General features: G+C 41.6%; 1 protein-coding gene across 1 annotated transcript in view; it reads right to left on the bottom strand.

The window, feature by feature from the left end:
- Window positions 1–14,089, bottom strand: part of LOC119899093 (ankyrin-2-like) — a 73,537-nt gene that overhangs the window by 16,406 nt on the left and 43,042 nt on the right. Inside the window, exons 40-44 of the mRNA XM_038713505.1 lie at window positions 4,814–4,891; window positions 4,469–4,600; window positions 4,018–4,158; window positions 3,651–3,861; window positions 3,193–3,271 (exon numbers count right to left, since the gene is read on the bottom strand). Of these exons, the coding sequence (XP_038569433.1) occupies window positions 3,193–3,271; window positions 3,651–3,861; window positions 4,018–4,158; window positions 4,469–4,600; window positions 4,814–4,891 (641 nt within the window). The remainder of the gene's footprint in view (window positions 1–3,192; window positions 3,272–3,650; window positions 3,862–4,017; window positions 4,159–4,468; window positions 4,601–4,813; window positions 4,892–14,089) is intronic.

Here is a 14,089-nt window from a genome sequence, read left to right on the forward strand (position 1 = left end):
TGGGGATTCTGGTCTGGGCTCATTAAACAGGGTTTCCGGACACAAATCAGTACCTTCCCAGTCAGAAGATATTGATTCTGGTGTAAACGACCTGTGCCTTGAACATTCCACATCGTAACCAACATGGGGAGATCTGAACTGAGGAACAGGGGAGTCAGGAGAGAGGGGCCTAAGTTCGCATTGAGACGTCACTGACTCGGGAGATTGTGGTCTCAACTCCGTCACCTGATTGTCCATGGAGGAGTAAGTGCACTCCTTGTTTAAGGGAACTGATGGAGGGCAAAGAGTTGTTAACACAAATGATTTGATGTCCAAAAAAGCATCTGCATGTTCGTGATGTGTAATGCCATGCACAACATCTGCATATGTAAGCGGTCTTGCAGCAGAAAGCGTTGGCGACACAGTCACAGTTTTGTGTGTGTGTTCAGCATTGAAGTGTGAAGGAAGTGAATCTGGAGAATCTGGTCTGTTGTTCTCAAACAATTCCTCAGGACAAAATCCAGGATAATCATCATCTGACAGTAATGAAAGAGGTGATACTGGTCTACTTTCAGAGTAACGTAAGTAGTAGTTACAATGCTGACTCTTCATTTGGCCAAATGTCATGTGAGGAGAGGAAGAGCGAAGCTCTACTGACACAATAGATTGTGGGGAGGATGGTCTGAAGCCTGTCAAAAATGCTGACTCTGGAGAATCCTGTCTTGGTTCATTTATTATGTTTTCAGGGCCCATATTATTATATAATTGTCCAAAGCATTCATCTGGCACATTGGACTGTGGCAACAATAAGTTCCTTCCATCTTTCAACAGTGTATAATTGTAGTCTGTTGTTGCAGTTTTAAGTAAGGACTCATCTGTATTTGATGTTGGAAACTCTAAAATGTATTTTGGTCTGTCCAACAAGTTAAAGATCATTGGTTTGGGTGATCGTAGTTGGTCCAACATAGTTTCATTAGATTGTTTGCGATATTCAATATTCAAGTTTCTTTTGTATGATTCTTTCACAAAATACAAATTCATGGACTCTTTATTGTGGTTTGAAGTGTTTTTCCTAATGTTTGTTAAATTACTGTCTGACTTATCTGGTAATGGCATGTCTGTAGAAGCTTGCGGTATCAAATTCAAAAACCAGTAATCAAGGAAAGATTGACTACTTTCCTTCTCTGGTTTTGGAGCATCAGGTGACAGCGGTCTGTACCGAAATGACTTTGTTGTTGTATTTGAACAGCCTGAATCTGCAGTATGGATACTTTTGACATATTCATGTGTAAGACATTTTGCAGTTGAAACAGTCGCAAAAAGAGGTTCCCGTTTTTCAGCTTTTACATTCCATGTCAGTAATTCTGGTGTATCTGTGCTTTTTTCATCCCATCTTTCATGAAGAGGTGATGAAGGAGCCGTCATAGAAAGTTGCAAATAATCATGTTTTATATGCTTGTACTGTGAAACTGACAAATCTGGTAGGAGATAACCATTTGATGTGAGTGATTCCTCGGGGAGAGGAGGATCATGATCTGAAGCTACCAATTCTGGTGTCAATGGGCTACGCTGACCCACTTCCCCACCACAGACTGTAGTGTAAGGAGCTGATCTCAGTAGCTGTGTGGAGGGTGGATCTCCTCCTGGGTATAGTAAATAATAATCACAATACTGACTCATAAGTTGGGCACGGATAGATTCTGAGAGCAAGAGTTCAAGAAATGAAAAACTGCACTGAGAAGCCTGAGATTCCGGTGAGGATGGTCTGCAATCCCTATCTGCAGATCCATATGCATTGACAGAGGTCACTGAGTCAGGTGAAGATGCTCTTCTATCAGGAGGAACATATTCAAGCATAAACTTATCACACTCAATATCTGATGCCACAGGAGAGAATGCACTGAACTCTCCCTTTATCTGTGAACCTTCAGGTATAGGTGGACTATATTTAGGTACTTGAGAGGCAGATGACATTGGCCTACACTCAGATGAAAGGGAGTGTGAAATTACAGCAGTGGAAAAATCTTTCCAACTTTTTAACAGTGGATCACTTTCATATGTATGTGACTGATTGGGGTGCAATTTCTTTTCACTGATATTAATTGTAACTTCTGGTGAACGACTTGTATAAGATCTTGGAGAGAGTGCCTGGCTGTCATCAAATATACTGGAATAGTCAGGAAAGACCATTACCCCCCCCCGTGGAGACTCACGTGACCTTGTCAAAGAATCTGTGGTCAAAGGGCTGTACTCTTTGAAAGTGGAGGGTAATGTAACATCTTGCTCAGGTGACTGTGGTGCGAGATGAGTGATAGGCAGTAAAGGGCTGGAAAAAGCAATCTTCCGCTCAGAGATGTAGGATGTCTTTTCCCTGACTAAGACATGGTCACTGTCTGGACTGACAAAACAGAAATTACAGCACCCATCAGCTGAGTCAAAAGCCATATGACCAGGGCCACCTGTTGTCAGACTGTGTGGTAAATTGGTCTTTGGCACCTTCATTTTGAATGGTTTCACCATGTTGTACATAGCTGTAGAAATAATGGGTTCAGTTGACTGGACATCATCATTATCATCAATGAAAGGTATGTTTTCCGGATACCCATCGCTGTATACTTGAGGATTTATGTTTTCTTCCTTGCTTGACTTGAAAGTTTTGCAGCCCATGTTCACACCAGAAACCTGTGTGACCTTGTCATGGCCGTTCTGTACTTTGAAGATTTGGGCTGTTACCTCATCAGTACACTTCTGAGAGGGCCTGCTTTTTTTAGCTAAGTCTGTCTCATCTTCAGTCATGACCAGAGTTGTTTGGTGGTCCTCTGGCAAGACTAACAGACTAGGGTCAGAGATTCTTCTGACAATGGTTTTAGCTGCGTCTCTATTACCAAGTGAATAGCTAAACTCATCACAAAGCTCACTGAAGTCAGTCTCAGCTTGGTCTGATTCTGATAGGCTCAGACCAAAGTCTCTGATAGATACAGATGACGTCAACTTCAGAATTTCAGGTGATTGCCCTTGCTCATCTTCACAACCACACTGCTTCAATGGTAAAGTTTGGCTGAAGTCTTCTTTGACATGGCACTGAGTGCCACCTTGGAAAGGCCTAAAATGAACTTCACTGCAGCAATCTTGCTGGTCTTTCACTTTGGGGTCATAAACCTGAGTTCCTTGGCTCCCCAATGCTGCTTCTTTTGAAGTGGGAAGCGTACTTACTTGCTCATCTGAGTTGTCATAACTTGTAGGTTCTTGTGTAATTACATCCTCAGAGGTCCACAGGTCAGGATTCAATTCACTGTAACACAAAAAGACAACTAGGTCAAAAAATAAGACTTTGCATGAATATTTATGTCAAAGTCCTAATCTAACAATACTAAAGGGCACACCCAAAAAACAATGGCCGTGTGGCAAGTACCTGCATTCACTCTTTTCTATGTAAGCATGCATACCGGTGGTGGCAGGATTTGGCACTGTTCTCATTCGCTTCATCTGAATGCTGGGAAATACTGACCACCAGAAAAGCAGCAGTTTTGGCTACTTTATGTTTTTATTCCTAAATGTCGTGTCAGGTGTGTGCTATGGGTGTCAGTTGAAGCATGTCAAATTATGTGGTACTATGTTATGCTGGAGATGTGTGTTGCAGATTCAGAAATCCTTTCAAATGAATAATTTACTGTGGGATCTCGAGCTCCTCCAACAGGTCACCGTGCATGCTTTCTGAGTGGGTATGTCCAACAGGCTCTGCCCAGGAAGGAATATCCAGTAGGGAAGCAACTGAGAGGTCCTCTTCAGAAACAGCAGGGGGTGGTCTGCGGTCTGACTCCACCCTTCTCACGATTCTGGGGCTGTCTGCATCCTCTTGCACTGAAGACAGGGCTACAGACACTGAACACACACACACACACACACACACACACACACACACACACACACACACACACACACACACGATGAATAATAGTGCAAGCAAACAAATAGAGCCTGCTGTTAGATAAAGCCTTCAAACTGGTTACTGAATTGAGTGTTTTGAGGTATTACTACCTTCACTATGATCCAGTGTCTTCTCTATCTCTGCATAAGTTCTAGATGTTTGCTCTTGAAGTGACTTGTTCATCTGGGTTTCAATAAGATGGACGATGTCCATGCGGTTGATCTTGGTGAGTCTCTTAATCAGACAGTCCTCTGTGGGAGGATTTGTTAATCATTAATAGACTGTCAATTAACACAACAAAAAATGTATTGTAAAATTGCAAATGTAAGATTACATTGAATCTACAGAATGAATATAGGTCTAATAAATACACAAATTGTTTGATAGATTCAAAATCAGTTCATTCAATTTACAGGCTGTGTTCCCACAATTGCCCAGAGTGCATGAAATGAGATTCTAATAGTGCATTCAGTATCTTCAAACAAATTAGCAATGTTTTTTGGATTTGAAGTATTGTATTAGTAAATGTTGGTAAAAAGTCAACTGAAATCTGCCATGTACCTGTGGCATGTTTGCCTTCCCGCTCAACCCAGCGCTGCAGCAAGGCATGGCTCTGTTCTTGGAGGGAATTAGGATTCTGTGTTCTCACTAATTGGATATCATCCTCACTGAATTCCAGTTCTCTTGCAAGCTCTAAGGTGATAAAACAACGGATGAAAATTTATAAAATCTTAACCCATATTTTGAGTGTTTTCCTGCTAGAAAATGGATACCCCTATGTAACATTTTCCACTATCCCCCCAGTTATGTTCACAAATACATCAGTTCCACTTCAAACAAAATGCACTATATATCGCTTTCCCCTAAATTGAAAACAGAAAGTGATTGCATTATTTTACAGCTTACCAGTCCAGCTGAAGCCAAGAAGATCTGCAATGATAGCTAATGTCTCCTCTTTCCTGTCAGCATCATCCTGCCAATCCACTAAAAAATGCCGTCAAAGCCATACATTAAATCTCAGTAACATGGTCAACAGTTCAATGTGTAAAATACCATTAACTATAGATCTTAAACGTCTTTCACATTGCAGGTACCAGTCATGTAAAATATACGTTGGATACAAGTGTAGATTTAAATTTTATTTTCTCTATTTGTTTTATTGTATGTTATGGGCTGTAATACTCTGAAAATAAATATGGATCTGTGATGTTGATGTGGATGGTAACATAAAGGTTGGATTTGTCACTCTGACATATTCATGGACTATGGCTATTTAGTCACAATTAACACATCGTGTATTTTAATCATTAGTGTAAGCGATGACATTAATGTGTGGATTAAGCAGTGTGCATGATATTATTAGTAAAGCTATATTAGTAGTATAGATAGTGATACAAATACAATAGTATAAGCATCAAAATTTAAAGCTACTACTTCTTTAACCAACGTGGCCATTCAATCTTGAGATTTGCATATACACAATACACAACAAGGATGGAAAAGTAACTTACCAACATGCAAAACATCACACATACACAAACACGCCCACACAAAACAGACAAGAAAACAACGCAAGATGGGGCAAGACATATCACAACACACAAAAACAACACAAAATGACTAATGGTAACACTATATTATCTAAGGAAGAGGAAATGGGTCTTGTTGTCGAGAAGATATAGGAAAGCAAATGCCTATGTAGGTCTGGCCATACCTGGCGTATATTTTGGAGTTTGGTCACCGATGATTCTCTGCATCTGAGTTTCCACCGTGTCATTCCAGGCAGGCCTGGATTCAAATACATCCTCTGTCCCAGAAAACGATTGCACACCCAGCAACAAATTGCCATCAGAATCTGAACTGTGTGAGGCTGGGATGTCATATGTGAAGATAACAGAATCTGGACTCCTGTGACTAGCACTGCTTATATCGTCAGTATCCAAAGAAGACCTAACCGATGTTTCTGTAGTCATGAAGAGTTGGATTTCTTTCCTTTGGGGAGAAGAGGAGGAGATCGTCTGAGCTAGAGGTTTCTGTTGCATCATGACAGGAAGCTTGTAAGGAGAAAGGTTGGATTTATTAGTGCGCTGACTACTGTCAGAATAACTCCTGCTGTCTTTATAAGAGGCCTTACTTGTGTCACTATCGGCCTCAGATCTAGTCCTACGATCCAAAGTTGAGGTATTTTCTGCTTTTCTTTGAACCTGAGCAAGCTCAGATATCTGTGAGTCTTTCATGGTTATTTCATTTTTAATTGTGCTGCATGGTTTGATTGACAAAGGTGGGGGTGAATCCTGATGATATGCTGGGATGCCAGCCTGTGCAGCTGAAAAGGACATCTCAATGACTGAGCACTGGTCTTCTTCATCTTCCTCCTCCTCCTCATCATCAGGAGAGGAGTCTGAGGAATCATGGTCCTGCTCTGAGTACACTGAATGGGCAATAGTAGATGTGTCTGATTGAAGGTCAGCTATGGTAGTGTCGAGATAGTCTAGGCCAAGGTTTTCAAGACTTTCAACCTCACTTTGACTTATGGTTAGTCTTTCCAAAGCACTTGGGGAACAAAGCTGAACCTTTACGGAGCTGCCAAGATCAGCTTCAGAAAGTGGCTTCTCAGTCTCTGACTTGTCACTTGAGGGTGTGATGAAAGTTCTGAGCGTAGGAGTAGGAATTTTCTCATTGGCACCCTGAGTCAGAGATGATTCTGGGATCTCTTGAAGGGTGATATCGGCATTAGAATCACTATTCTCTAAAGTAAAAGACTTTGTTCGACCTTCCCTGGTCTCCTCTGGCACAACTTCATCAACTGGATGTTCCCCTATGTGAAAAAATGCATATCCTTCCCCTTCATCATCAAAGCTTCTTCTTGTCATATCAATAGCCCCCCCTCTGGTCATTTCAAATAGCTTCCCCTCTTGAAACTGAAATGGATCAGGTGTTCTCTCATCACCCTGTGTTTGAACAGTTATTTTATCAGGTGTTCCGTTCTCTGCTTGACAAAGATTAATCTGTTGCTCAACCTCAACCTGCGCATTGACTGCTACATCATTTTCATCCTCACACCCTGGGATAACATTTTTGTGTTCTTTAGTACACACCATAGCCTGAGGTTTACTAACAGAACATGAATCATATGTTAGTGGTGACCCAGTGTCTTTGTCATCATCTGGATGGTGCTCATCTGTCACACAACAGTCAGAGACTGAGAAACAATCACCTTCTAAGGCATCTTTATCTTTCTTTATTTCAGCTTCTCTTTCTGCTAAAAGTGGCACAGACTCCTCACTTACTGGATCAGTTTCCTCCATGTGACTTGCAGTTGAATACAATGAACCATCAACTGATTCAGTGGTTTTTAGTTCTGACTGAATTTCTACCTTCTCCTTAATGCTCAAAGTAATATCTACTGCCTCACCAAGTGTGTGAGTGCTGTCAGTAACACATTTTTTAGAAGTTTTCTGTAGTGTATCTTGTGGTGAAGACTGTATAACTGGGCCAAATTTTAGATCTAGCTGATCATCTTTGTGATCCCCTGTCTCTGACAGTGCAGTGGCATCTAAAGATTTGTCTCTCTTCATTTTAGCCTCCTGTTCCATCTCTTCAAATGTTTTGATCTTTGCGGCCATTTTAAACATCTCCTCTTCTGGGGTGAATTGTTTGTTGGTGGCTTCATCTTCACTGTCATCTGTGTCAAGAGAGTCTTGCCGTATAATTTTGGGATCAGAACGCATGTTACTCTCAGTTACTCCCTTTGCTGAGTAGGGAGTTTTGTCCTTCTTAACTTCACTTTCCATTTGGATGATCTCATAGTTATTTTCTTGCTCATCATGCTGACTGTATGTATGTTGGTCATAAGCAAAACATACTTCTAGCTGGGAGGCATAATCTTCATATACAGCTGTCTTGGCTGGCATCTTAAGTTCTGTGTCTTTTGATTGAGTGGGACTTCCCTCAAGGGAATCTGGACAAGGGGATTCTCTGGTAGGGCTTGGCTCAATTGAATCAGGGGATGTCTTTGAAGATTTATCCTCCATGAGAGGACTTGCCTCTAGCGAATCTCGTTGACATAGCTCTATAGCTGGGTCATCAGTAACCACAGAGTTTAGGTTCTCCAAATCGCCAGGTCGTTGCAGTGTGTTAAAACTATGTGTTAGGTGCAAAAAATCGTGTGTTTTGAGAATTGAATGAGCAGCAACTACACTGACATGCTTATGATCATTCTCAAAGTCACCCATTGTCACATACGACGCACTTAGTGACATTTTTGCCTCACCCTCCTCAGATGAGAAACTCTTGGGACCTTCATTGGAACATGTCTGCCATCCACTTTCCAAAGGTCTATTGTTGCCCACAACATCTAAATGTGTATCCTCTGGTGACATCATCTTATGTTCAAGAGGGAAGGTTGTGTCTTTTGTCAGAATAACTTCTTTGTAGCGCTCATGCATTACCTCCTCTTCTGGGTGGCCTTGTATCAACACTGGCTCTTCCTTTAAATACTGATCTAAGTCACCACTGAGCAGTGACAACATGCCTGACATATCTCTCTCAGTTGTAGACTGGTGTTGCTGTGTCTTTCTCTCAATGCAGACTTCTTGGAATGGTGGCTCCGATACAGGACTTGGTGACAATTCTGTGACTCCAACTATCTCAGTCTGCATGTGTTCATTTGCCTCGACACCTATCTTATCCTCCAAATGACTACTTGTCAGTATAACTTCTTTGAAGTTCTCATGGACTACCTCCTCTTCTGGGTGGCACTGCATCAGCAATGGCTTTTCCTTTAAATACTGATCTATGTCACCACTGAGCAGTGACAACATGCCTGACATATCTCTCTCAGTTGTAGACTGGTGTTGCTGTGTCTTTCTCTCGATACAGACTTCTTGGAATGGTGGCTCCGATACAGGACTTGGTGAAAATTCTGTGACTCCAACTATCTCAGTCTGCATGTGTTCATTTGCCTCGACACCTATCTTATCCTCCAAATGACTACTTGTCAGTATAACTTCTTTGAAGTTCTCATGGACTACCTCCTCTTCTGGGTGGCACTGCATCAGCAATGGCTTTTCCTTTAAATACTGATCTATGTCACCACTGAGCAGTGACAACATGCCTGACATATCTCTCTCAGTTGTAGACTGGTGTTGCTGTGTCTTTCTCTCGATACAGACTTCTTGGAATGGTGGCTCCGATACAGGACTTGGTGAAAATTCTGTGACTCCAACTATCTCAGTCTGCATGTGTTCATTTGCCTCGACACCTATCTTATCCTCCAAATGACTACTTGTCAGTATAACTTCTTTGAAGTTCTCATGGACTACCTCCTCTTCTGGGTGGCACTGCATCAGCAATGGCTCTTCCTTTAAATACTGATCTAAGTCACCACTGAGTAGTGACAACATGCCTGACATATCTTTCTCAGTTGTAGGCTGGTGTTGCTGTGTCTTTCTCTCATTGCAGACTTCTTGGAATGGTGGCTCCGATACAGGACTTGGTGAAAATTCTGTGACTCCAACTATCTCAGTCTGCATGTGTTCATTTGCCTCGACACCTATCTTATCCTCCAAATGACTACTTGCCAGTATAACTTCTTTGAAGTTCTCATGGACTACCTCCTCTTCTGGGTGGCACTGCATCAGCAATGGCTTTTCCTTTAAATACTGATCTAAGTCACCACTGAGTAGTGACAACATGCCTGACATATCTTTCTCAGTTGTAGGCTGGTGTTGCTGTGTCTTTCTCTCAATGCAGACTTCTTGGAATGGTGGCTCTGATACAGGACTTGGTGACAATTCTGTGACTCCAACTATCTCAGTCTGCATGTGTTCACTTGCCTCGACACCTATCTTATCCTCCAAATGACTACTTGTCAGTATAACTTCTTTGAAGTTCTCATGGACTACCTCCTCTTCTGGGTGGCACTGCATCAGCAATGGCTTTTCCTTTAAATACTGATCCAAGTCACTACTGAGCAGTGACAACATGCCTGACATATCTTTCTCAGTTGTAGGCTGGTGTTGCTGTGTCTTTCTCTCAATGCAGACTTCTTGGAATGGTGGCTCCGATACAGGACTTGGTGACAATTCTGTGACTCCAACTATCTCAGTCTGCATGTGTTCATTTGCCTCGACACCTATCTTATCCTCCAAATGACTACTTGTCAGTATGACTTCTTTGAAGTTCTCATGGACTACCTCCTCTTCTGGGTGGCCTTGTATCAACACTGGCTTTTCCTTTAAATACTGATCTAAGTCACTACTGAGCAGTGACAACATGCCTGACATATCTCTCTCAGTTGTAGGCTGGTGTTGCTGTGTCTTTCTCTCAATGCAGACTTCTTGGAATGGTGGCTCTGATACAGGACTTGGTGACAATTCTGTGACTCCAACTATCTCAGTCTGCATGTGTTCATTTGCCTCGACACCTATCTTATCCTCTGAATGACTTCTTGTCAGTGTAACTTCTTTGTAGCTCTCATGGACTACCTCCTCTTCTGGGTGGCACTGCATTGCCACTGGCTTTTCCTTTAAATATTGATCTGCGTCACGACTGAGCAGTGACAACATGCCTGACATATTCCTCTCAGCGGTAGACTGTTGTTGCTGTGTCCTTCTCTCGATGCAGAATTCTTGGAATGGTGGCTCCGATACAGAACTTGATCTAAGTTCTCTAAATTCATCCACATCAATCTGTTCATGTGTCTCTCCATTTATCTTTTCCTCCACATCAGTCCTAGCTACTATTTGTGTTTTTTCACATTTTGTTATCGTTTGCTCCTCACTAGAGAATTTTTGGATTTTGGTTCGGATAACTTTTTCAAATTTCTCCTGGATAATGTCCTCTTCTGGAGACCTACATTTCACTGGCTTCTCCTTGAGGTACTTGTCCAAGTCACTGTTAAGCAATGATTGCATGCCTGACATCTCCTGTACTTTTGTCAATGGCTGATATGAAGTATTTTTGTCTACCCCCTCTTCCTTCATTGGGAGTTCTTCAGTCAAGGTTGCTTGCGTTTCTTTAAATTCCCTCACCATTTCTTCACCTCTCATTGTGACCTCATGTTTCACTCCAGCACAATGTGTTTGTGTTGTGTCATCCATCATTCCTTTATTTTCATCAGCAGAAATGTCTAATTTTTCCAGCTCATTATCCTCTTCTCGACTAAATACAGATGTAGCCTCCGTATACTGATCCAAGTCATTGTTTACGTATGACAACATCTTTGGCATATGTTTTACTTCTTTGGCTTCTGTAAATTCACTCTCTGCTTCTTCACTTCCCCTTTTAATTGAATGGTCTTTCATTGGTGCATGATCTGTTTCTTGTGCTGTGCCACCCACTATTGCTCCTTTATTTTCATCGGTGGCAATTGTGGGAATTTCCTTATCTTTGTCCATTGTTACAATAATTCGGTCAGATTTGTCCTGAACCATATCCTCTTCTGGTGGCTCACTTGCCACAGGCCCAGCTTGTAGATACTGATCAAAGTCATTGTTCGTTAAAGAAAACATCCGTGACATATCTTTTGCTGCAGTGGATGCCTGGCTAGTTGTTTTCCTCTCAATGTGGATGTCTTGAAGTTGTGGCTCCTCAATTTTGACCTCTGTTACTTCAGGGTCAGTATGTGTAAAGAATACGTTGCTTCCCTGATCAGTTTTAGTATTTTCTTTGCTTGCTTCACAAAGTTTTTCATCTTGTGAAGGTATGAGGTACATTCCTTCTCTTCTAGTAGAGTAAGTAAGCCTTTCATTAGTCATTTGATCTGTCACTCCAAATCCTTCATAATTCTCACTCTCCCCTGAACTGGAATGAGGGGTCCTAATATCAAAACTAATGTTTGAGGATTCGGCCATACCTTCGTGCTTAGGACTTAGATCATCATCTTTCATTTGTGTCTCAATAAAAGAAACACCTTCCCCAATATAAGTTTTCACACAGTGACTGGAGATTGATACTGGATTTGAAACAGAATCATCAGCCAAGGTCTCCTCAAGTGCCTCCAGCTGATAGCTCCAATCTGCAGCTGTTGATGTCTGCTTGAAAAGCTGGTACTCAGGACTTTCTTCCAGCTCAGCCTTTATGTCAGCACTGAAGTCCTCAGAAGGTCTGCGATCAGGGCTGATCTGCATGTCTTCAGATAAACCCCTACCAGTGCTTATGACTGGTTCTTCTAACTGCATCCTGCTTAGGCTCTTCCCTGACAACTCTGGCTCCCGTCCATCATCAAACTGAATTGTATTAGCAATTTTTACTGTCTCTCCCAAGTAAGCAGTATCTGAAATTAGCTGTGATTCCTCAGAGTAATCTCTCTTTAAGATCCCTGAATCTGTCGATTCCGGTAGTCCAGCTTTATTTGTTGAAGGGTCCTGTTCAGTCTGGAATGCCTTCATCAGCTGCTTGACAGACATGTTCTGTTTCTCTGACAAGTCTGACTCCTCTCTCTCTAGGCTAACACTTTCATTGTCAAAATGAATTGTATCAACAAGTTTTACTGTCTTTCCAACATATGCAATGTCTGAATGAATGAACAGTGATTCCTCAGAGCTTTCTCTCATTACGCTCACTGGTTGATCCTCAGAGTCTGTTTTGTTACATTTCTTGACATCACTCTGTTGGTGGAAAATTGAGAGGTTCTGAGCTTGGGTTTGTGATTTTGGCTCCTTTGTAGGACTTTGTTCTGTCTTCTGTATCTCATCAGACTCTGCTGATTCAGATATTAGTGTTGAAATACAAGAAGAAGCCATTGCTTTGTGCTCAAAAAGCCCAGCTTTATTTGTTGAAGGGTCCTGTCCAGTCTGGAATGCTTTCATCAGCTCCTTAACAGACATGTTCTGTTTCTCTGACAAGTCTGGCTCTTCTCTCTCTAGGCTAACGCTTTCATTGTCAAAATGAATTGTTTCAGCAAGTTGTACTGTCTTTCCAACATAAGGAATGTCTGAAATGAAAAGTGATTGCTCAGAGCTTTCTTTAATTAAGCTCACTTGTTGATTCTCTAAGTCTTTTTTGTCACATTTCTTGACTTCACTCTGTTGGTGGAAAATTGTGAAGCTTGGAGCTTGGGTTTGTAATTTTGGCTCCTGTGTAGGACTTCGTTCAGTTGTTTGTATCTCTTCAAAATCTCCTGATTCAGATATCAATGTTGAAATGCAAGAATCCACAATTTTGTGTTCAAAAAGCCCTACTTTAGTTGTTGAGGGATCGTGCCCAGGCTGGAATGTTTTCATCAGTTCCTTCACAGACGTAGTCTTCTTCTCTGACAACCCTGACTCCCCTTTCTGTGAGCTAACGCTTCCATCTTCACAATGAATTGTATCAGCAAATTTTACTGTCTTTCCAACATAAGCATTATCTGAATTTAATAGTGATTTGTCAGATTTATCTCTCATTAAGCTTACTGGTTGATCCTCAAAGTCTGTTTTGTCACAAATCTTGACATCACTCTGTTGGTGGAAAACTGTGAGGTTCTGAGTGTGGGTTTGTGATTTTGGCTCCTGTATTGGACTTTGTTCAGTCATTTGTATCTCTTCAGAATCTCCTGATTCAGATATCAATGTTGAACTGCAAGAATCCACAACTTTGTGTTCAAAAAGCCCTGCTTTAGTTTTTGAGTAATCTTGCCCAGTCTGGAATGTTTTCATCAGCTCTTTCACAGACATAGTCTCCTTCTCTGACAACTCTGGTGCCTCTCTCTGTGGGCTAACGCTTCTATCGTCACATTGAACTGTATCAGCAAATTTTACTGACTTTCCAACATAGGCAATTTTGAGGCTCTGAGTTTGGGTTTGTGATTTTGGTTCCTGCATAGGACTTTGTTCTGTTCTCTGTCTCTCATTAAAATCTGCTGATTCAGTTACCAATGTCGAACTACAAGAAGAAGCCACTGCTTTGTGTTCAAAAAGCCCAACTTTATTTTTTGAAGGGTCCTTTCCAGTCTGGAATGCTTTCATTAGCTCCTTAACAGACATAGTCTCCTCTAATCTTTCTGTCTGAGATCTGGGGGATTTAGGGGACCTGGGAACTCTGGGAAGTTCTGGCATGTCTGTCTCAGTCTTCTTTGTGGCAGTAGAAGCTTTTGTCTGAGGAATTAGTTCCTGAGCATTGTTTTGCACCACCTCCTCTTCGACTTTGTTCTGCAAAGCTTTAACTCTGTCCTTTATAGATCCTATAGGGGTCCCAACC

The sequence above is a fragment of the Micropterus salmoides genome, unplaced genomic scaffold, assembly GCF_014851395.1.
Source record: "Micropterus salmoides isolate LMB-PRFRI ecotype aquatic unplaced genomic scaffold, ASM1485139v1 Ms_hic_scaffold_12, whole genome shotgun sequence".
Classification (NCBI taxonomy): Eukaryota; Metazoa; Chordata; class Actinopteri; order Centrarchiformes; family Centrarchidae; genus Micropterus; species Micropterus salmoides.